The 21,705-nt window shown below is 43.8% G+C and overlaps 1 protein-coding gene across 4 annotated transcripts in view; it reads right to left on the bottom strand.

Annotated features, from left to right (window-relative positions):
- Positions 1-21,705, bottom strand: part of abhd18 (abhydrolase domain containing 18) — a 182,447-nt gene that overhangs the window by 57,894 nt on the left and 102,848 nt on the right. For all 4 annotated transcript variants that reach the window (XM_030369227.1, XM_030369226.1, XM_030369228.1 and 1 more), the window contains exons 6-8: positions 16,673-16,757; positions 16,172-16,199; positions 15,867-16,005 (exon numbers count right to left, since the gene is read on the bottom strand). In XM_030369227.1, the coding sequence (XP_030225087.1) occupies positions 15,867-16,005; positions 16,172-16,199; positions 16,673-16,757 (252 nt within the window). The remainder of the gene's footprint in view (positions 1-15,866; positions 16,006-16,171; positions 16,200-16,672; positions 16,758-21,705) is intronic.

The raw sequence follows: 21,705 nt of genomic DNA, 5'->3' as shown, positions 1-21,705 counted from the left end.
ACTTGTACCCACATATTCACTGGAGTCTGCTGCATCTTTTGACATAGGCCACGCCCATTTGCGTCTATAATTTTTTTGCGCAATATCGCGAAAACCGCAAAACTGTTTTTTCCCTACTCCTCCCACATTTCTTGACCAATCGACACCAAACTTTGCACACGACATCGTCAGACGAACACGAAAGGAAAAACTCAAACACTTTTTTGATCCGACCTTCGACTACGAAACGGTAGCGTTTTGAATATTTGTTTATTAGCTACGTTTTACGTCGATACGCAAAAATTCAGAAAATACCAAAATTAGACATCGGATCAAGTCCAAATTTTAGACACATGTCGGTGCTACCCTTAATGGCGTTCAATAAAGAATTCGGAATATTTCGCCATTAGGGGGCGCAATAAACGAGGAAATTGTATATCTTCTAATTGGCCAAAGGAATGTTCTTCAAACTCAAGGGAAACCATCAAGGGGCAAACCCGAATCTATATAGAAAATATGGCCAAGAATTATTAATGTGGGCGGGAGTTTTTGGCAAAGGAAAATTGTCTTGGGAAAATTTCGCCAACAGGGCGGCGCCAAAAAACGACGACATTGTCTATCTCCTATTTGGCCAATGGAATGTTCTGAAAACGCGTTTTAGGCTATAACTCCCACACCGAAGCTCCCACAGTCAAAACCTTTATATCCACATGTTGTTCACGGTAACGTTTTGAATACTTGCTTCGCGTTGTGCCGGCGAAACGCACATTTCTTGTCGCGTTGTGACGGCGAAATGCACACTTCTTGGACCCCTGCATAACTGCTTGCAGTTCTAGTTTTTATTCTTCCCCCCGTACTTTTGGGACTACAGCCCAAACCGTAAATGGTGCACACGCGCCAATTGCATGACTAGATCCAGGTACGGCACCGCTACTCAGATAACCAAATCCAGACACGCCAGTCACTAGGTGGCGCTATTCCAAGGAAAGACGCGTTTGGGGCTATAACTCCCACACTGAACCTCCCACATTCAAAACCTTGTACACACAGATTCACTGGAGTCTGCTGCATCTTTTGGCATAGGCCACGCCCATTTGCGTCTAGAATTTTTTTTCGCAAAATCGCGAAAACCACAAAACTGTTTTTTCGCTACTCCTCCCACATTTCTCGACAAATCAACACCAAACTTTGCACACGGCATCTTCAGACGCACACGCAAAGAAACCCTCAAACACCTTTTTGATCCGACCTTCGATTACGAAACGGTAGCGTTTTGAATATTTGTTTATTAGCTACGTTTTACGTCGAAACGCAAAAATTCAAAAAATACCAAAATTACACATCGGATCAAGTCCAAATTTTAGACACATGTCGGTGCTACCCTTAATGGCGTTCAATAAAGAATTCGGAATATTTCGCCATTAGGGGGCGCAATAAAGGAGGAAATTGTATATCTTCTGATTGGCCAAAGGAATGTTCTTCAAACTCAAGGGAAACCATCAAGGGGCAAACTCGAATCTATATAGAAAATATGGCCAAGAATTATTAATGTGGGCGGGAGTTATTTGGCAAAGGAAAATTGTCTTTGGAAAATTTCGCCACAGGGCGGCGCCAAAAAACGACGACATTGTCTATCTCCTATTTGCCCAATGTTCTGAAAACGCGTTTTAGGCTATAACTCCCACACCGAAGCTCCCACAGTCAAAACCTTTATATCAACATGTTGTTCACGGTAGCGTTTTCAATACTTGCTTCGCGTTGTGCCGGCGAAACGCACATTTTTTGTCGCGTTGTGCCGGCGAAATGCCAACAGGTTGGATCCCTATTGTTTTTGTACGGATTATTAGGGGTCCAAGCGAACAGGTTGGATCCCTATTGTTTTTGTAAGGTTTTTTTTTCCTATTATTAGGGGTCCAAGCCAACAGGTTGGATCCCTATTGTTTTTGTAAGGATTATTATTATTCCGACATGCTAATCCTAAAAGTGTGCCCACAGCCCAAACCGTAAATGGTGCCGACACGCCAATTGCATGACTAGATCCAGGGCCCTGAGTTCTAGGCAGACGACCAAATCCAGACACGCCGGCCACTAGGTGGCGCTATACCAAGGAAAGATGCGTTTGGGGCTATAACTCCCACACCGAACCTCCCACAGTCAAAAACTTGTACCCACATATTCACTGGAGTCTGCTGCATCTTTTGGCCTAGGCCACGCCCATTTGCGTCTAGAATTTTTTTTCGCAAAATCGCGAAAACCGCAAAACAGTTTTTTCCCTACTCCTTCCACATTTCTTGACCAATCAACACCAAACTTTGCACACGACATCGTCAGACGCACACGCAAAGAATGCATGAGACACTTTTTTGATGCGACCTTTGACGACGAAACGGTAGCGTTTTGAATATTGGTTTATTAGCTAAATTAGACGTGGAATATCAAAAATCAAAAGAAATCCAAAATTAGACATCGGATCGAGTCCAAGTTTTACACGCATGTTGGTGTTAACCTTAATGTCGTTCGATAAAAAATTCGGAAAATTTTGCCATTAGGGGGCGCAATAAACGAGGAAATTGTATATCTTCTACAAAATTTCGCCGCGAAAACGCTACACTGACTTCTCGCTACTCATACCACAGTCAAATCCTTTGTATCCACAGGTTCAGGGTAGCGTTTTGAACACATGCTTCGCGTTGTGCCGGCGAAACGCACATTTCTTGTCGCGTTGTGCCGGCGAAACGCACATTTCTTGTCGCGTTGTGCCGGCGAAATGCACACATCTTGGACCCCTGCATAACTGCTTGCAGTTCTAGTTATTATTTTTCCCCCCTAGAAGTGGGTCCACAGCCCAAACCGTAAATGGTGCCGACACGCCAATTGCATGACTAGATCCAGGTCCCTGAGTTCTAGGCAGACGACAAAATCAAGACACGCCGGCCACTAGGTGGCGCTATACCAAGGAAAGACGCGTTTGGGGCTATAACTCCCACACCGAACCTCCCACAGTCAAAAACTTGTACGCACATATTCACTGGAGTCTGCTGGATCTTTTGGCATAGGCCACGCCCATTTCCGTCTATAATTTTTTTTCGCAAAATCGCGAAAACCGCAAAACTGTTTCTTCCCTACTCCTTCCACATTTCTCGCCCGATCAACACCAAACTTTGCACACGACATCTTCAGACGCACATGCAAAGAATGCATGAAACACTTTTTTGATGCGACCTTTGACGACGAAACGGTAGCGTTTTGAATATTGGTTTATTAGCTAAATTAGACGTGAAATATCAAAAATCCAAAGAAATCCAAAATTAGACATCGGATCGAGTCCAAATTTTACACACATGTTGGTGTTAACGTTAATGTCGTTCGATAAAAAATTCGGAAAATTTCGCCATTAGGGGGCGCAATAAACGAGGAAATTGTATATCTTCTACACAATTTCGCCGCGAAAACGCCACACTGACTTCTCGCTACTCCTACCACAGTCAAATCCTTTGTATCCACAGGTTCAGGGTAGCGTTTTGAACACATGCTTCGCGTTGTGCCGGCGAAACGCACATTTCTTGTCGCGTTGTGCCGGCGAAATGCACACTTCTTGTTATTATACTTCCCATCTAGAAGTGGTACCACAGCCCAAACCGTAAATGGTGCACACGCGCCAATTGCATCACTAGATCCAGGTACGGCACCGCTACTCAGATAACCAAATCCAGACATGCCGGCCACTAGGTGGCGCTATACCAAGGAATACGCGTTTGGGGCTATAACTCCCACACCGAACCTTCCACAGTCAAAAACTTGTACCCACATATTCACTGGAGTCTGCTGCATCTTTTGACATAGGCCACGCCCATTTGCGTCCATAATTTTTTTTCGCAAAATCGCGAAAACCGCAAAACTGTTTTTTGCCTACTCCTCCCACATTTCTTGACTAATCGACACCAAACTTTGCACACGACATCGTCAGACAAACACGAAAAGAAAAACTCAAACACTTTTTGATCCGACCTTCGACTACGAAACGGTAGCGTTTTGAATATTTGTTTATTAGCTACGTTTTACGTCGATACGCAAAAATTCAGAAAATACCAAAATTAGACATCGGATCGAGTCCAAATTTTAGACACATGTCGGTGCTACCCTTAATGGCGTTCAGTAAATAATTCGGAATATTTCGCCATTAGGGGGCGCAATAAACGAGGAAATTGTATATCTTCTAATTGGCCAAAGGAATGTTCTTCAAACTCAAGGGAAACCATCAAGGGGCAAACCCGAATCTATATAGAAAATATGGCCAAGAATTATTAATGTGGGCGGGAGTTTTTGGCAAAGGAAAATTGTCTTGGGAAAATTTCGCCAACAGGGCGGCGCCAAAAAACGACGACATTGTCTATCTCCTATTTGGCCAATGGAATGTTCTGAAAACGCGTTTTAGGCTATAACTCCCACACCGAAGCTCCCACAGTCAAAACCTTTATATCCACATGTTGTTCACGGTAACGTTTTGAATACTTGCTTCGCGTTGTGCCGGCGAAATGCACATTTCTTGTCGCGTTGTGCCGGCGAAAGGCACACTTCTTGGACCCCTGCATAACTGCTTGCAGTTCTAGTTATTAGGGGTCCAAGCCAACAGGTTGGATCCCTATTGTTTTTGTAAGGATTTTTCCTATTATACTTACCTCCCTAAAAGTGGGACCACAGCCCAAACCGTAAATGGTGCCGACACGCCAATTGCATGACTAGATCCAGATCTCTTCGGACTATGCAGACGACAAAATCCAGACACGCCGGTCACCAGGTGGCGCTATACCAAGGAATACGCGTTTGGGGCTATAACTCCCACACCGAACCTCCCACATTCAAAACCTTATACACACAGATTCACTGAAGTCTGCTGCATCTTTTGGCATAGGCCACGCCCATTTGCGTCCATAATTTTTTTTCGCAAAATCGCGAAGACCGCAAAACTGTTTTTTCCCTACTTCTCCCACATTTCTTGACCAATCGACACCAAACTTTGCACACGGCATCTTCAGACGCACACGCATAGAAACCCTATGACAGTTTTTTTATCCGACTTTCGACGACGAAACGGTAGCGTTTTGAATATTGGTTTATTAGCTAAATTTGACGTGGAAAATCCAAAATCCCAAAAAATCCAAAATTACAGACCGGATCGACTCCAAGTTTTACACACATGTTGGTGCTAACCTTAATGTCGTACGATAACAATTTCGGAAAATTTCGCCATTAGGGGGCGCCATAAACGAGGAAATTGTATATCTTCTAATTGGCCAAAGGAATGTTCTTCAAACTCGAGGGAAACCATCAAGGGGCAATCCCGAGACTATACAGAAAATATGGCCAAGAATTATTAATGTGGGCGGCGGCGAAATGCACATTTCTTGTCGCGTTGTGCCGGCGAAATGCACACTTCTTGGACCCCTGCATAACTGCTTGCAGTTCTAGTTATTCTTACCTCCCTAAAAGTGTGCCCACAGCCCAAACCGTAAATGGTGACGACACGCCAATTGCATGACTAGATCCAGATCTCTTCGGACTACGCAGACGACAAAATCCAGACACGCCGGCCACTAGGTGGCGCTATACCAAGGGAAAACGCGTTTGGGGCTATAACTCCCACACCGAACCTCCCACATTCAAAACCTTGAACACACAGATTCACTGGAGTCTGATGCATCTTTTGGCATAGGCCACGCCCATTTGCGTCCATAATTTTTTTTCGCAAAATCGCGAAAACCGCAAAACAGTTTTTTCCCTACTTCTCCCACATTTCTTGACCAATCGACACCAAACTTTGCACACGGCATCTTCAGACGCACACGCATAGAAACCCTCTGACAGTTTTTTTATCCGACTTTCGACGACGAAACGGTAGCGTTTTGAATATTGGTTTATTAGCTAAATTTGACGTGGAAAATCCAAAATCCCAAAAAATCCAAAATTACAGACCGGATCGACTCCAAGTTTTACACACATGTTGGTGCTAACCTTAATGTCGTACGATAACAATTTCGGAAAATTTCGCCATTAGGGGGCGCCATAAACGAGGAAATTGTATATCTTCTAATTGGCCAAAGGAATGTTCTTCAAACTCGAGGGAAACCATCAAGGGGCAATCCCGAGACTATACAGAAAATATGGCCAAGAATTATTAATGTGGGCGGCGGCGAAATGCACATTTCTTGTCGCGTTGTGCCGGCGAAATGCACACTTCTTGGACCCCTGCATAACTGCTTGCAGTTCTAGTTAGGGGTCCAAGCCAACAGGTTGGATCCCTATTGTTTTTGTAAGGATTCTTTTTATTATTCCCCCCGTGAAAGTGGGACTACAGCCCAAACCGTAAATGGTGCACACGCGCCAATTGCATGACTAGATCCAGAATCGGCACCGCTACTCAGATAACAAAATCCAGACACGCCGGCCCCTAGGTGGCGCTATACCAAGGAATACGCGTTTGGGGCTATAACTCCCACACCGAACCTCCCACATTCAAAACCTTGTACACACAGATTCACTGGAGTCTGCTGCATCTTTTGGCATAGGCCACGCCCATTTGCGTCTAGAATCTTTTTTCGCAAAATCACGAAAACCGCAAAACTGTTTTTTCGCTACTCCTCCCACATTTCTCGACCAATCAACACCAAACTTTGCACACGGCATCTTCAGACGCACACGCAAAGAAACCCTCAGACAGTTTTTTGATCCGACTTTCGACGACGAAACGGTAGCGTTTTGAATATTGGTTTATTAGCTAAATTTGACGTGGAAAATCAAAAATCCACAAAAAAACAAAATTAGACATCGGATCGAGTCCAAATTTTACACACATGTTGGTGCTAACCTTAATGTCCTTCGATAAAAAATTCGGAAAATTTCGCCATTAGGGGGCGCAATAAACGAGGAAATGGTATATCTTCTGCAAAATTTCGCCGCGAAAACGCTACACTGACTTCTCGCTACTCCTACCACAGTCAAATCCTTTGTATCCACAGGTTCAGGGTAGCGTTTTGAACACATGCTTCGCGTTGTGCCGGCGAAACGCACATTTCTTGTCGCGTTGTGCCGGCGAAATGCACACTTCTTGGACCCCTGCATAACTGCTTGCAGTTCTAGTTAGGGGTCCAAGCCAACAGGTTGGATCCCTATTGTTTTTGTACGGATTATTAGGGGTCCAAGCCAACAGGTTGGATCCCTATTGTTTTTGTAAGGATTTTTCTTTTTATTATTATTCCCAGCTAGAAGTGGTACCACACCCCAAACCGTAAATGGTGCCGACACGCCAATTGCATGACTAGATCCAGGTCTGTGATGTGTACGCAGACGACAAAATCCAGACACGCCGAACACTAGGTGGCGCTATACCAAGGAATACGCGTTTGGGGCTATAACTCCCACACCGAACCTCCCCCATTCAAAACCTTGTACACACAGATTCACTGGAGTCTGCTGCATCTTTTGGCATAGGCCACGCCCATTTGCGTCTAGAATCTTTTTTCGCAAAATCACGAAAACCGCAAAACTGTTTTTTCGCTACTCCTCCCACATTTCTCGACCAATCAACACCAAACTTTGCACACGGCATCTTCAGACGCACACGCAAAGAAACCCTCAGACAGTTTTTTGATCCGACTTTCGACGACGAATCGGTAGCGTTTTGAATATTGGTTTATTAGCTAAATTTGACGTGGAAAATCAAAAATCCACAAAAAAACAAAATTAGACATCGGATCGAGTCCAAATTTTACACACATGTTGGTGCTAACCTTAATGTCCTTCGATAAAAAATTCGGAAAATTTCGCCATTAGGGGGCGCAATAAACGAGGAAATGGTATATCTTCTGCAAAATTTCGCCGCGAAAACGCTACACTGACTTCTCGCTACTCCTACCACAGTCAAATCCTTTGTATCCACAGGTTCAGGGTAGCGTTTTGAACACATGCTTCGCGTTGTGCCGGCGAAACGCACATTTCTTGTCGCGTTGTGCCGGCGAAATGCACACTTCTTGGACCCCTGCATAACTGCTTGCAGTTCTAGTTAGGGGTCCAAGCCAACAGGTTGGATCCCTATTGTTTTTGTACGGATTATTAGGGGTCCAAGCCAACAGGTTGGATCCCTATTGTTTTTGTAAGGATTTTTCTTTTTATTATTATTCCCAGCTAGAAGTGGTACCACACCCCAAACCGTAAATGGTGCCGACACGCCAATTGCATGACTAGATCCAGGTCTGTGATGTGTACGCAGACGACAAAATCCAGACACGCCGAACACTAGGTGGCGCTATACCAAGGAATACGCGTTTGGGGCTATAACTCCCACACCGAACCTCCCCCATTCAAAACCTTGTACACACAGATTCACTGGAGTCTGCTGCATCTTTTGGCATAGGCCACGCCCATTTGCGTCTATAATTTTTTTTCGCAAAATCGCGAAAACCGCAAAACAGTTTTTTCGCTACTCCTCCCACATTTCCCGCCCGATCAACACCAAACTTTGCAAACAATATCTTCAGACGCACACGCAAAGAATGCATGAAACACTTTTTTGATCCGTCCTTCGATAACGAAACGGTAGCGTTTTGAATATTGGTTTATTAGCTAAATTAGACGTGGAATATCAAAAATCCAAAGAAATCCAAAATTAGACATCGGATCGAGTCCAAATTTTAGACACATGTCGGTGCTACCCTTAATGGCGTTCAATAAAAATTTCGGATAATTTCGCCATTAGGGGGCGCAATAAACGAGGAAATTGTATATCTTCTACAAAATTTCGCCGCGAAAACGCTACACTGACTTCTCGCTACTAGGTTCAGGGTAGCGTTTTGAACACATGCTTCGCGTTGTGCCGGCGAAACGCACATTTCTTGTCGCGTTGTGCCGGCGAAATGCACACTTCTTGGACCCCTGCATAACTGCTTGCAGTTCTAGTTATTATTATTAGGGGTCCAAGCCAACAGGTTGGATCCCTATTGTTTTTGTAAGGATTTTTCTTATTATTCCTGCGCTAAATGTGGTACCACAGCCCAAACCGTAAATGGTGCCGACACGCCAATTGCATGACTTGATCCAGGTCCGGCACCGCTACTCAGATAACAAAATCCAGACACGCCGGCCACTAGGTGGCGCTATACCAAGGACAGATGCGTTAGGGGCTATAACTCCCACACCGAACCTCCCACATTCAAAACCTTGTACACACATATTCACTGGAGTCTGCTGCATCTTTTGGCCTAGGCCACGCCCATTTGCGTCTAGAAATATTTTTCGCAAAATCGCGAAAACCGCAAAACAGTTTTTTCCCTACTCCTCCCACATTTCTTGACCAATCGACACCAAACGTTGCACACGACATCTTCAGACGCACACGCAAAGAACGCATGAAACACTTTTTTGATGCGACCTTTGACGACGAAACGGTAGCGTTTTGAATATTGGTTTATGAGCTAAATTAGACGTGGAAAATCAAAAATTCAAAGAAATCCAAAATTAGACATCGGAACGAGTCCAAATTGTGCACACATGTTGGTGCTAACCTTAATGTCGTATGATAAAAATTTCGGAAAATTTCGCCATTAGGGGGCGCAATAAACGAGGAAATTGTATATCTTCTACAAAATTTCGCCGCGAAAACGCCACACTGACTTCTTGCTACTCCTACCACAGTCAAATCCTTTGTATCCACAGGTTCAGGGTAGCGTTTCGAACACATGCTTCACGTTGTGCCGGCGAAACGCACATTTCTTGTCGCGTTGTGCCGGCGAAATGCACACTTCTTGGACCCCTGCATAACTGCTTGCAGTTCTAGTTAGGGGTCCAAGCCAACAGGTTGGATCCCTATTGTTTTTGTAAGGATTATTATTCCTATTATTATTATTCTTACCCCCCTAAAAGTGGGACCACAGCCCAAACCGTAAATGGTGCCGACACGCGAATTGCATGACTAGATCCAGATCTCTTCGGACTACGCAGACGACAAAATCCAGACACGCCGAACACTAGGTGGCGCTATACCAAGGGAAAACGCGTTTGGGGCTATAACTCCCACACCGAATCGCCCACATTCAAAAACTTGTACGCACAGATTCACTGGAGTCTGCTGCATCTTTTGGCATAGGCCACGCCCATTTGCGTCTATAATTTTTTTTCGCAAAATCGCGAAAACCGCAAAACTGTTTTTTCCTTACTCCTCCCACATTTCTTGACCAATCGACACCAAACTTTGCACACGACATCTTCATACGCACACGCAAAGGAATCCTGAGACAGTTTTTTGATTTGACCTTCGACGACGAAACGGTAGCGTTTTGAGTATTGGTTTATGAGCTAAATTAGCCGTGGAAAATCAAAAATCCAAAGAAATCCAAAATAAGACATCGGAACAAGTCCAAATTTTACACACATGTTGGTGCTAACCTTAATGTCGTTTGATAAAAATTCCGGAATTTTTCGCCATTAGGGGGCGCAATAAACGAGGAAATTGTATATCTTTTAATTGGCCTGAGGAATGTTCTTCAAACCCGAGGGAAACCATCAAGGGGCAATCCCGAGTCTATATAGAAAATATGGCCAAGAAATATTAATGTGGACGGGAGTTATTTGAAAAAGGAAAATTGTCTTTGGAAAATTTCGCCACAGGGCGGCGCCAAAAAACGACGACATTGTCTATCTCCTATTTGGCCAATGGAATGTTCTGAAAACGCGTTTTAGGCTATAACTCCCACACCGAAGCTCCCACAGTCAAAACCTTTATATCCACATGTTGTTCACGGTAGCATTTTGAATACTTGCTTCGCGTTGTGCCGGCGAAATGCACATTTCTTGTCGCGTTGTGCCGGCGAAATGCACACTTCTTGGACCCCTGCATAACTGCTTGCAGTTCTAGTTATTATTATTCCAGCACTAAAAGTGCTACTACAGCCCAAACCGTAAATGGTGCACACACGCCAATTACATGACTAGATCCAGGTACGTGAAGACTATGCAGACGACAAAATCCAGACATGCCGGCCACTAGGTGGCGCTATACCAAGGAATACGCGTTTGGGGCTATAACTCCCACACCGAACCTCCCACAGTCAAAAACTTGTACGCACATATTCACTGGAGTCTGCTGCATCTTTTGGCATAGGCCACGCCCATTTGCGTCTATAATTTTTTTTCGCAAAATCGCGAAAACCGCAAAACTGTATTTTCCCTACTCCTCCCACATTTCTCGACCAATCAACACCAAACTTTGCACACGACATCATCAGACGGAAACGAAAAGAAAAACTCAAACACTTTTTGATCTGACCATCGATTACGAAACGGTAGCATTTTGAATATTTGTTTATTAGCTACGTTTTACGTCGAAACGCAAAAATTCAAAAAATACCAAAATTAGACATCGGATCAAGTCCAAATTTTAGACACATGTCGGTGCTACCCTTAATGCCGTTCAATAAAGATTTCGGAATATTTCGCCATTAGGGGGCGCAATAAACGAGGAAATTGTATATCTTCTAATTGGCCAAAGGAATGTTCTTCAAACTCAAGGGAAACCATCAAGGGGCAAACCTGAATCTATATAGAAAATATGGCCAAGAATTATTAATGTGGGCGGGAGTTTTTGGCAAAGGAAAATTGTCTTGGGAAAATTTCGCCAACAGGGCGGCGCCAAAAAACGACGACATTGTCTATCTCCTATTTGGCCAATGGAATGTTCTGAAAACGCGTTTTAGGCTATAACTCCCACACCGAAGCTCCCACAGTAAAAACCTTTATATCCACATGTTGTTCACGGTAGCGTTTTGAATACTTGCTTCGCGTTGTGCCGGCGAAATGCACATTTCTTGTCGCGTTGTGCCGGCGAAATGCACACTTCTTGGACCCCTGCATAACTGCTTGCAGTTCTAGTTTTTATACTTCCCGCCATAGAAGTGGTACCACAGCCCAAACCGTAAATGGTGCACACGCGCCAATTGCATCACTAGATCCAGGTACGGCACCGCTACTCAGATAACCAAATCCAGACATGCCGGCCACTAGGTGGCGCTATACCAAGGAATACGCGTTTGGGGCTATAACTCCCACACCGAACCTTCCACAGTCAAAAACTTGTACCCACATATTCACTGGAGTCTGCTGCATCTTTTGACATAGGCCACGCCCATTTGCGTCTATAATTTTTTTTCGCAAAATCGCGAAAACCGCAAAACTGTTTTTTCCCTACTCCTCCCACATTTCTTGACCAATCGACACCAAACTTTGCACACGACATCGTCAGACGAACACAAAAAAAAAACCTCAAACACTTTTTGATCCGACCTTCGACTACGAAACGGTAGCGTTTTGAATATTTGTTTATTAGCTACGTTTTACGTCGATACGCAAATATTCAGAAAATACCAAAATTAGACATCGGATCAAGTCCAAATTTTAGACACATGTCGGTGCTACCCGTAATGGCGTTCAGTAAAGAATTCGGAATATTTCGCCATTAGGGGGCGCAATAAACGAGGAAATTGTATATCTTCTAATTGGCCAAAGGAATGTTCTTCAAACTCAAGGGAAACCATCAAGGGGCAAACCCAAATCTATATAGAAAATATGGCCAAGAATTATTAATGTGGACGGGAGTTTTTGGCAAAGGAAAATTGTCTTGGGAAAATTTCGCCAAAAGGGCGGCGCCAAAAAACGACGACATTGTCTATCTCCTATTTGGCCAATGGAATGTTCTGAAAACGCGTTTTAGGCTATAACTCCCACACCGAAGCTCCCACAGTCAAAACCTTTATATCCACATGTTGTTCACGGTAACGTTTTGAATACTTGCTTCGCGTTGTGCCGGCGAAATGCACATTTCTTGTCGCGTTGTGCCGGCGAAAGGCACACTTCTTGGACCCCTGCATAACTGCTTGCAGTTCTAGTTATACTTCCTTCGTTAGAAGTGGTACTACAGCCCAAACCGTAAATGGTGCACACAAGCCAATTACATGACTAGATCCAGGTCCGTGAGGTGACGGCAGACGACAAAATCCAGACATGCCGGCCACTAGGTGGCGCTATACCAAGGAATACGCGTTTGGGGCTATAACTCCCACACCGAACCTCCCACAGTCAAAAACTTGTACCCACATATTCACTGGAGTCTGCTGCATCTTTTGACATAGGCCACGCCCATTTGCGTCTATAATTTTTTTTCGCAAAATCGCGAAAACCGCAAAACTGTTTTTTCCCTACTCCTCCCACATTTCTTGAAAAGAAAAACTCAAACACTTTTTGATCCGACCTTCGATTACGAAACGGTAGCATTTTGAATATTTGTCTATTAGCTACGTTTTACGTTGAAAATCCAAAATCCAGAAAAATACCAAAATTAGACATCGGATCAAGTCCAAATTTTACACACATGTCGGTGCTACCCTTAATGGCGTTCAATAAAAATATCGGAATATTTTGCAATTAGGGGGCGCAATAAACGACGAAATTGTATATCTTCTAATTGGCCCGAGGAATGTTCTTCAAACTCAATGGAAACCATCAAGGGGCAAACCCGAGTCTATATAAAAAATATGGCCAAGAATTATTAATGTGGGCGGGAGTTATTTGGCAAAGGAAAATATTCTTTGGAAAATTTCGCCACAGGGCGGCGCCAAAAAACGACGACATTGTGTATCTCCTATTTGGCCAATGTTCTGAAAACGCGTTTTAGGATATAACTCCCACACCGAAGCTCCCACAGTCAAAACCTTTATATCCACATGTTGTTCACGGTAGCGTTTTGAATACTTGCTTCGTGTTGTGCCGGCGAAACGCACATTTCTTGTTGCGTTGTGCCGGCGAAATGCACACTTCTTGGACCCCTGCATAACTGCTTGCAGTTCTAGTTAGGGGTCCAAGCCAACAGGTTGGATCCCTATTGTTTTTGTAAGGATTTTTATTAGGGGTCTAAGCCAACAGGTTGGATCCCTATTGTTTTTGTAAGGATTTTTATTATACTTCCTTCGTTAGAAGTGGTACTACAGCCCAAACCGTAAATGGTGCACACAAGCCAATTACATGACTAGATCCAGGTCCGTGAGGTGACGGCAGACGACAAAATCCAGACATGCCGGCCACTAGGTGGCGCTATACCAAAGAAAACTTGTTTGGGGCTATAACTCCCACACCGAACCTCCCACAGTCAGAAGAGTGAGACACACAGATTCACTGGAGTCTGCCGCATCTTTTGGCATAGGCCACGCCCATTTGCGTCCACGAATATTTTTCGCAAAATCGCGAAAACCGCAAAACTGTTTTTTCGCTACTCCTCCCACATTTCTCGACCAATCGACACCAAACTTTGCACACGACATCTTCAGACGCACACGCAAAGAATGCATGAGACACTTTTTTGATGCGACCTTTGACGACGAAACGGTAGCGTTTTGAATATTGGTTTATTAGCTAAATTAGACGTGGAATATCAAAAATCCAAAGAAATCCAAAATTAGACATCAGATCGAGTCCACATTTTACACACATGTTGGTGTTAACCTTAACGTCGTTCGATAAAAAATTCGGAAAAATTCGCCATTAGGGGGCGCAATAAACGAGGAAATTGTATATCGTCTACAAAATTTTGCCGCGTAAACGCTGCACTGACTTCTCGCTACTCGCTACAACAGTCAAATCCTTTGTATCCACAGGTTCAGGGTAGCGTTTTGAACACATGCTTCGCGTTGTGCCGGCGAAATGCACACTTCTTGGACCCCTGCATAACTGCTTGCAGTTCTAGTTATACTTCCCATCTAGAAGTGGTACCACAGCCCAAACCGTAAATGGTGCACACGCGCCAATTGCATCACTAGATCCAGGTCCGTGAACACTACGCAGACGACAAAATCCAGACATGCCGGCCACTAGGTGGCGCTATACCAAGGAATACGCGTTTGTGGCTATAACTCCCACACCGAACCTCCCAGAGTCCAAAAACATGTACACACAGATGCACTGGAGTCTGCTGCATCTTTTGGCATAGGCCACGCCCATTTGCGTCTAGGAATATTTTTTGCTAAATCGCGAAAACCGCAAAACTGTTTTTTCGCTACTCCTTCCACATTTCTCGACCAATCAACACCAAACTTTGCACACGACATCTTCAGACGCACACGCAAAGAATGCACGAAACACTTTTTTGATGCGACCTTTGACGACGAAACGGTAGCGTTTTGAATATTGGTTTATCAGCTAAATTAGACGTGGAATATCAAAAATCCAAAGAAATCCAAAATTAGACATCGGGTCGAGTCCAAATTTTACACACATGTTGGTGTTAACCTTAACGTCGTTCGATAAAATATTCGGAAAAATTCGCCATTAGGGGGCGCAATAAACGAGGAAATTGTATATCGTCTGCAAAATTTCGCCGCGAAAACGCTACACTGACTTCTCGCTACTCCTACCACAGTCAAATCCTTTGTATCCACAGGTTCAGGGTAGCGTTTTGAACACATGCCTCGCGTTGTGCCGGCGAAACGCACATTTCTTGTCGCGTTGTGCCGGCGAAATGCACACTTCTTGGACCCCTGCATAACTGCTTGCAGTTCTAGTTTGACTTGTATTTGTTACTGAAATGTATAAAAGGAATATGTAAAAGCCAATAGGTGGTTTGAATATTTTAAGTTTGTTTGAAATTACATGGTAGGTCTAGCACTATTCACATGAAGACAAATCACACAGATTCTATTCCGGTCAACGGATCACCATAGAAGGAAATAAACATTTGAAAACCTCCTTAATGGACAATTATCAGACTTTTCGGGCTCAGCAGCAACACAGGCATGACAGAGCATATTGTGATCAAATGCATGGCAGACATGTGAGCTGCTGTTATAACTCACATAGCCGCCCATTGAGATGCCAGTCATCCCCAGTGGCCAGAAGCCTTCTCTCTCCAGCCAGTTGAGGAGGACGGCTGACTCCAGGATCAAAGCTCCGCCCATCACCAACAGGTCGGAGACGTTCTTCAAACAGGACCGCCTACGAGAAACAACATCAGGACAAACTCATCTCAGATTCTAGACGCACGACACTGTGACCATTAATTTATCTTTGATCGTTGAGAACGATCTGATAAAGATCAAGTAGTGGCGGAAGGGTTCGTAATAAACAACACAGTAAGAGTCATTACATTCAGGATACTTACAGCTGGTCTTTAGGTTTACGGTAGCCATGTAGAGATTGTGTTAAGGCACCAGAACAAGGTGGAGTAAATATAACAAAGCATCAATAATAAATAAATTACGGGGTAGATTAAAGACATAGCTGGGTTTTCTCACACACACGCATGCACGCACACACACACACACACACACACACACACACATACACACTATAGCAATAACCCAATAAAGATGCATGTGACATACTGCTATCAACAGACTGATTCCATTTCAAGCCAAAACAAATATGATTTTCTAAATGTCCCATAATGTGTGGTCCTTTACAAGCATAACATATAGAATGATTAAATGTGTATATATTTTTTATGTCTATTAATTATTATTGAGAAACCAGCACTTCAGCCTAAAAACATTCACCCAAGGTTTTGTTCATACAATTTGTAAGCTACTTCAGAAACACTTGGATTTTGCCAGGCAGATTCAACAAAGCAGGAAGGTGATGCAATACAACAGTACAAGGATATAGTAAGGGTTCTCCAGCAGCAGGGAGGCCATTCCCGCCTCTCTGACCATCGGTCTGGCCATAAGGGTTCGTCGACGCCAGAAAAACTATCAACACAAAGATTTAAAGAAACGTTAAGACCAAATGATAAAGGAAGTTTATAAGCAATATGTAATTCCAGCTCCTGCCGGGTTGCCCAATCAAATCAATAAAAAATTTTTCGTTAGATGACGTTGTGAGAAACAGTGGTAACATTGGATTTGTTGTCTTCACCACCATTGCAGGAAAAAAATAGCAGACGGAAATCATGTTCACGATCGAGTTGTCCCTTTATTCTAATGAGATTGGGGCAAATAACATAATGTTAACTTAAAAACGTCCCATTAGTTGAGTCGATCAAAAAGCTGTTGATACCATTATGTGGGGTTGATCAAAGCGTTGACTACCGAAACAGCTGTAGATACCGTTATGTGGGGTAGATTAAAGCTCTGGATAATGTAGCCCTGGGGTGTTATCAGTGGTAAAAACAATCATACTAAAAATCATCAACATGTGGAATGTTGTTGTAACTTTACAAAATGACTGTACGCGTTACAGTGTTTCCCACAGAATGAGATGCCACCTGTGGTGGTAGCTGTCTGGGAGTTAGTTAGTGGAGCTGATCAGCGGTACGTGTAGCGTGGGTCGGTCACTGTGGACCTGCAGCAGCGGTCCTCGCCATATATTGTTTGGTAAATTTCTCTACACATTAGGGAAATTACAAAGTACTCTGCCCTAAACAATAGCCTCATAATGCCATTAAATTGGAGAAGTCTCTCATTTCAAGAAGTTGGATTAAAATTGCCGTTTAGAAAAGTATCCCATTAGCTCTAAACCAATTGCGTTTATCAAAAGCCAAAAGTGGGTCGCGGACTCGTTTTGAATGGGTCGCGGAATGTAAAAAATAAATAAATAAAATAAAGTGGTTAACAACAGCTACAAATAGTTCCAGTGATTAGGCCAAGATGAGAATTTTGTTTATTTTTAGTGAGCCTGATCTTTCGGATCAGCTCACCAACAATAGCCGGCTCTTTCGGCTCCCAAATGGCTCTTCATATTTTCACTTATACCTTTTATAATTCAGCCAAATGTAGCCCGTTTTGACTTATGATTCGGATGTGTAGGCCTTTATATCACTTAAATTATTCAATACATCCTTTGTACTGAAGTATTCAAAAGAAAAAAATACGTTTTGTAATAACAATAAATTGCTGTAGCTGATTGTTTTCATTGCAGTATGAGCGCAACGCGCATCCCTGCTAGGGCTGGGCGTTCAATCGAATTTTGATCACGATTTTAACGTCAAATTATGACAAAACTAATAGAATTGAGTTTTTATATACCGAATACACTTTTATTTCGATAAATGTTTTATATAAAGTGCAGAACAGCTGGATATATGTCTGTAAATTATTTTAGATTTGTACATTTTATTTCTGACCATTGTGTTTAATTATTTAAGGCAAAATTTCAAAGTTCTGATACAAATAGTTCCAGTGATTAGGCCAAGATGAGAATTTTGTTTATTTTTAGTGAGCCTGATCATTCCGATCAGCCCACCAACAATAGCCGGCTCTTTCGGCTCCCAAATGGCTCTTCATATTTTCACTTATGCCTTTTATAATTCAGCCAAATGTAGCCCGTTTTGACTTATGATTCGGATGTGTAGGCCTTTATATCACTTAAATTATTCAATACATCCTTTGTACTGAAGTATTCAAAAGAAAAAATTACGTTTTCTAATATCAATAAATTGCTGTAGCTGATTGTTTTCATTGCAGTATGAGCGCAACGCGCATCCCTGCTAGGGCTGGGCGTTCAATCGAATTTTGATCACGATTTTAACGTCAAATTATGACAAAACTAATAGAATTGAGTTTTTATATACCGAATACACTTTTATTTCGATAAATGTTTTATATTAAGTGCAGAACAGCTGGACATATGTCTGTAAATTATTTTAGATTTGTACATTTTATTTCTGACCATTTTGTTTAATTATTTAAGGCAAAATTTCAAAGTTCTGATACAAAGTGTTTTTGGGAGAGACATGCTGAATAAATACCTCATGTTTTCAAACTCAAAAATAATTGTTTGAATAATCGTGATGTCAATATTGACCAAAATAATCGTGATTATGATTGTTTTCATAATCAAGCAGCCCTAATCCCTGCCCCTCACTGCTTGCTTAATGGTATGATCCTTGTCTATCCACACATGATTGGTTGCATGCATGAACCGGACAGCCACTGCACACACGCCGAGCATGCACTGAACACCCGTAGTGCGGAGATCTTCATATAGACAAACTTTATATAAAATAAAATAAATAAAAACTTCTCGCAGTCTGGAGCCACTCTCATCGTTCACTTTAAAGAGCCGCCTCTTTGAACCGGCTTGTTATGCGAGAACAGAAATAGCAGCCTATCTTCCAGAGAATACATCACCTTACGCTGAGCTGGTTAACAACAAAATGTGTCTCGCACAAGTTGCGTATCTTGCCGATGTGTTCAAGCAACTAATCACATTAAACGTGTCCATGCAAGGGAGGGGACACAATATGTTTGAAAAACTTGCTGCATTTAAAAAGATCACATTGTGGGTACATCATATATCCAAAGATAGACATGTTTCTCAATGCATGTCATGAAGCACAAAGGCTGGACACAGCGGACACCTACACAGCGGCAACTAACACTCCAGGTCGACACTGAAGCACAACGGCTGGACACCGCAGCTAAAAAAGCCCTGAAAATATTTCTTACGCCCTGAAAATAATTCTAAAGGCGCATCTCACTAAACTGCAAGCTTGGTTCCTTAACTACTTCCCGGGGAAACATGGAAATAACAACTGGATACCTGACACCTTCGGAATCGAGAGTGTCACGTTGCCAAGCAACGAAGAGAATCAGCCGGTGGAGCTCTAATGTGATCAGACTCTGAAAAGGAAATTCAGTGAGGTAAGCCTCCCCCAATTCTGGTGCAACCATTTAATGCGAGTGTATCCGTCCCAGTGAGCATTCGACACTGCATACAATACTTATGGACAGGTTATAAAACTGGGTGGGGCTTTCAGGCACAGTCTTAAATTGGTTCAGGTCCTACCTTCAAAATAGGAACTTTGTTTCCATTGCCGACTTGTATCAGAATCAACCTACGTGACATGTGGCGTCCCACAAAGTTCGATCTTAGGACCCTCTTTATTCAACATCTACATGCTCCCACTAGGGCAAATCATGCAAAACAACAATATTGACCATCATTGTTATTTCCCCCCGCTACTTTTTTTTGCTCCACAAACATGTCTGAGATCACCCCCATCGCTGCGCTGTATTTGTTGTGGGAGCTTGAGGAGAGTAGGAAACCCAAACTCTGTCATGTTTGGTTGCATGACATCCTCCGTAGGTGCTCACAGCTGGGTAACTTTCACCATCTCCTCCAGGAACTCCGCCTGGATGATGGCCGGTTCCAGCGGTATTTTCGATTGACTGTCGCCATGTTCAATGACCTGCTAGCCCTGGTTGGTGCCAGGATTTTCCGTCAGGACACGAACTGCAGGCGCTCTATATCAGCTGCGGAGCGCCTGTCCATCTGTCTCCGGTAAGTAGCGGTTTCATAGCCTAATTACTCTATCAAAATCAGCACATTCTGCAGTCACAAACTATCTACTTACCGGGGAGAACTTGTTCGGGCGCGTCTTTTGAAAGTGCATACATCTATTTCCAATGCGCTGTTTATATTTGAGTAGTGACCCATTTATTCAAGCATCGTGCACAATGCTTGTTCGTGGCATAGGCCATTGTGACATTACAGGCAATATTCATTGAGTTAAATTCACATTGACCTCCTTGTCATGCTTTTCAAAGTAAAATAAGCTGATGCAAATCCACTGTAAACACTAGTCAAGACATTTACCTGTGCAGTGATATCAGTGAGATAATTGGACTACAGATTTGGTATGCAACTGAAATTCTCAGTAAGGCTAAAATAAATTATTCATGTGTTGCAGATTCCTGACTAGTGGTGACGTCGATCGCCAACAGCTTTCGGGTCGGGGCCTCCACCGTGGCTTCCATCGTATCAGATGTGGTCACGGCTATTTGGGACTGCCTGGTGGAGGAGTTCATGGCTGTGCCCACTGCAGAGGAGTGGAGAGTGGTTGCAGAGCGGTTCGAGGAGCGGTGGTACTTCCCTCTCTGCTGTGGTGCCATCGATGGGAAGCATGTGGTTCTGAAGGCCCCTGCGAACTCCGGTTCGCGTTCTTCAACTACAAGGGAACATTTTCCATGGTTCTCTTGGCAGTTGTCGACGCAGACTACTGCTTCCGGGTCATCGATGTGGGGGGCTACGGGAGAACCAGTGATGGAGGAATTCTGGCCAACTCTGCGTTTGGTTGGGCCCTCCACGCTGGCGATCTCAAACTCCCTACTGATAGAGCACTGCCGGCGGCTGAGCACAGAGGACCCCTGCCTCATGTGTTTGTAGCAGACGAGGACTTTCCGCTACGGACCGACCTCAGGAGGCCATTCCGCGGATGCGTCCTCCCACCAGAGCGGCGCGTCTTCAACTACCGTCTGTCCCGGGCTCGGTTGGTGGTGGAGGACACATTTGGCATCCTCCCCTCTCAGTGGCGGATCTACTGGAGGGTCATCGAGGTCCGTATTGAGCTGGCAGAGCGATGCATCAAGGCCACCTTTGTGCTCCAAAATTTCCTCCGCAGAACAGCACCAACAGCAGCAGTGAGGGAGTGCATCGTGGGTGGTGTGGTGGAGCCTCTGCCAAGGCTGGGGAGAGTGGCTGCAAACAACGCCGGCAGAGAGGCCATTCGGATCCGCGAGACCTTCACCTCCTACTTCTCGGAAGAAGGAACCATCCCATGACAGAACGACATCTAGTGCAGTGCCCAAGCAACCCCAAAACGGCTCTTTTAAGAGCCACCCACACAAAACAAAAGCAATGATTCCTTCATTATTATTGGGTGTCAAGCAACTATGTTGCGAGACAACCTATTGTTAT

This window comes from Gadus morhua, chromosome 10 (assembly GCF_902167405.1).
Source record: "Gadus morhua chromosome 10, gadMor3.0, whole genome shotgun sequence".
In the NCBI taxonomy this organism is placed as follows: Eukaryota; Metazoa; Chordata; class Actinopteri; order Gadiformes; family Gadidae; genus Gadus; species Gadus morhua.
Note: the sequence above shows the minus strand (reverse complement) of the source record. Positions and strands in the feature narration are given on the sequence as shown.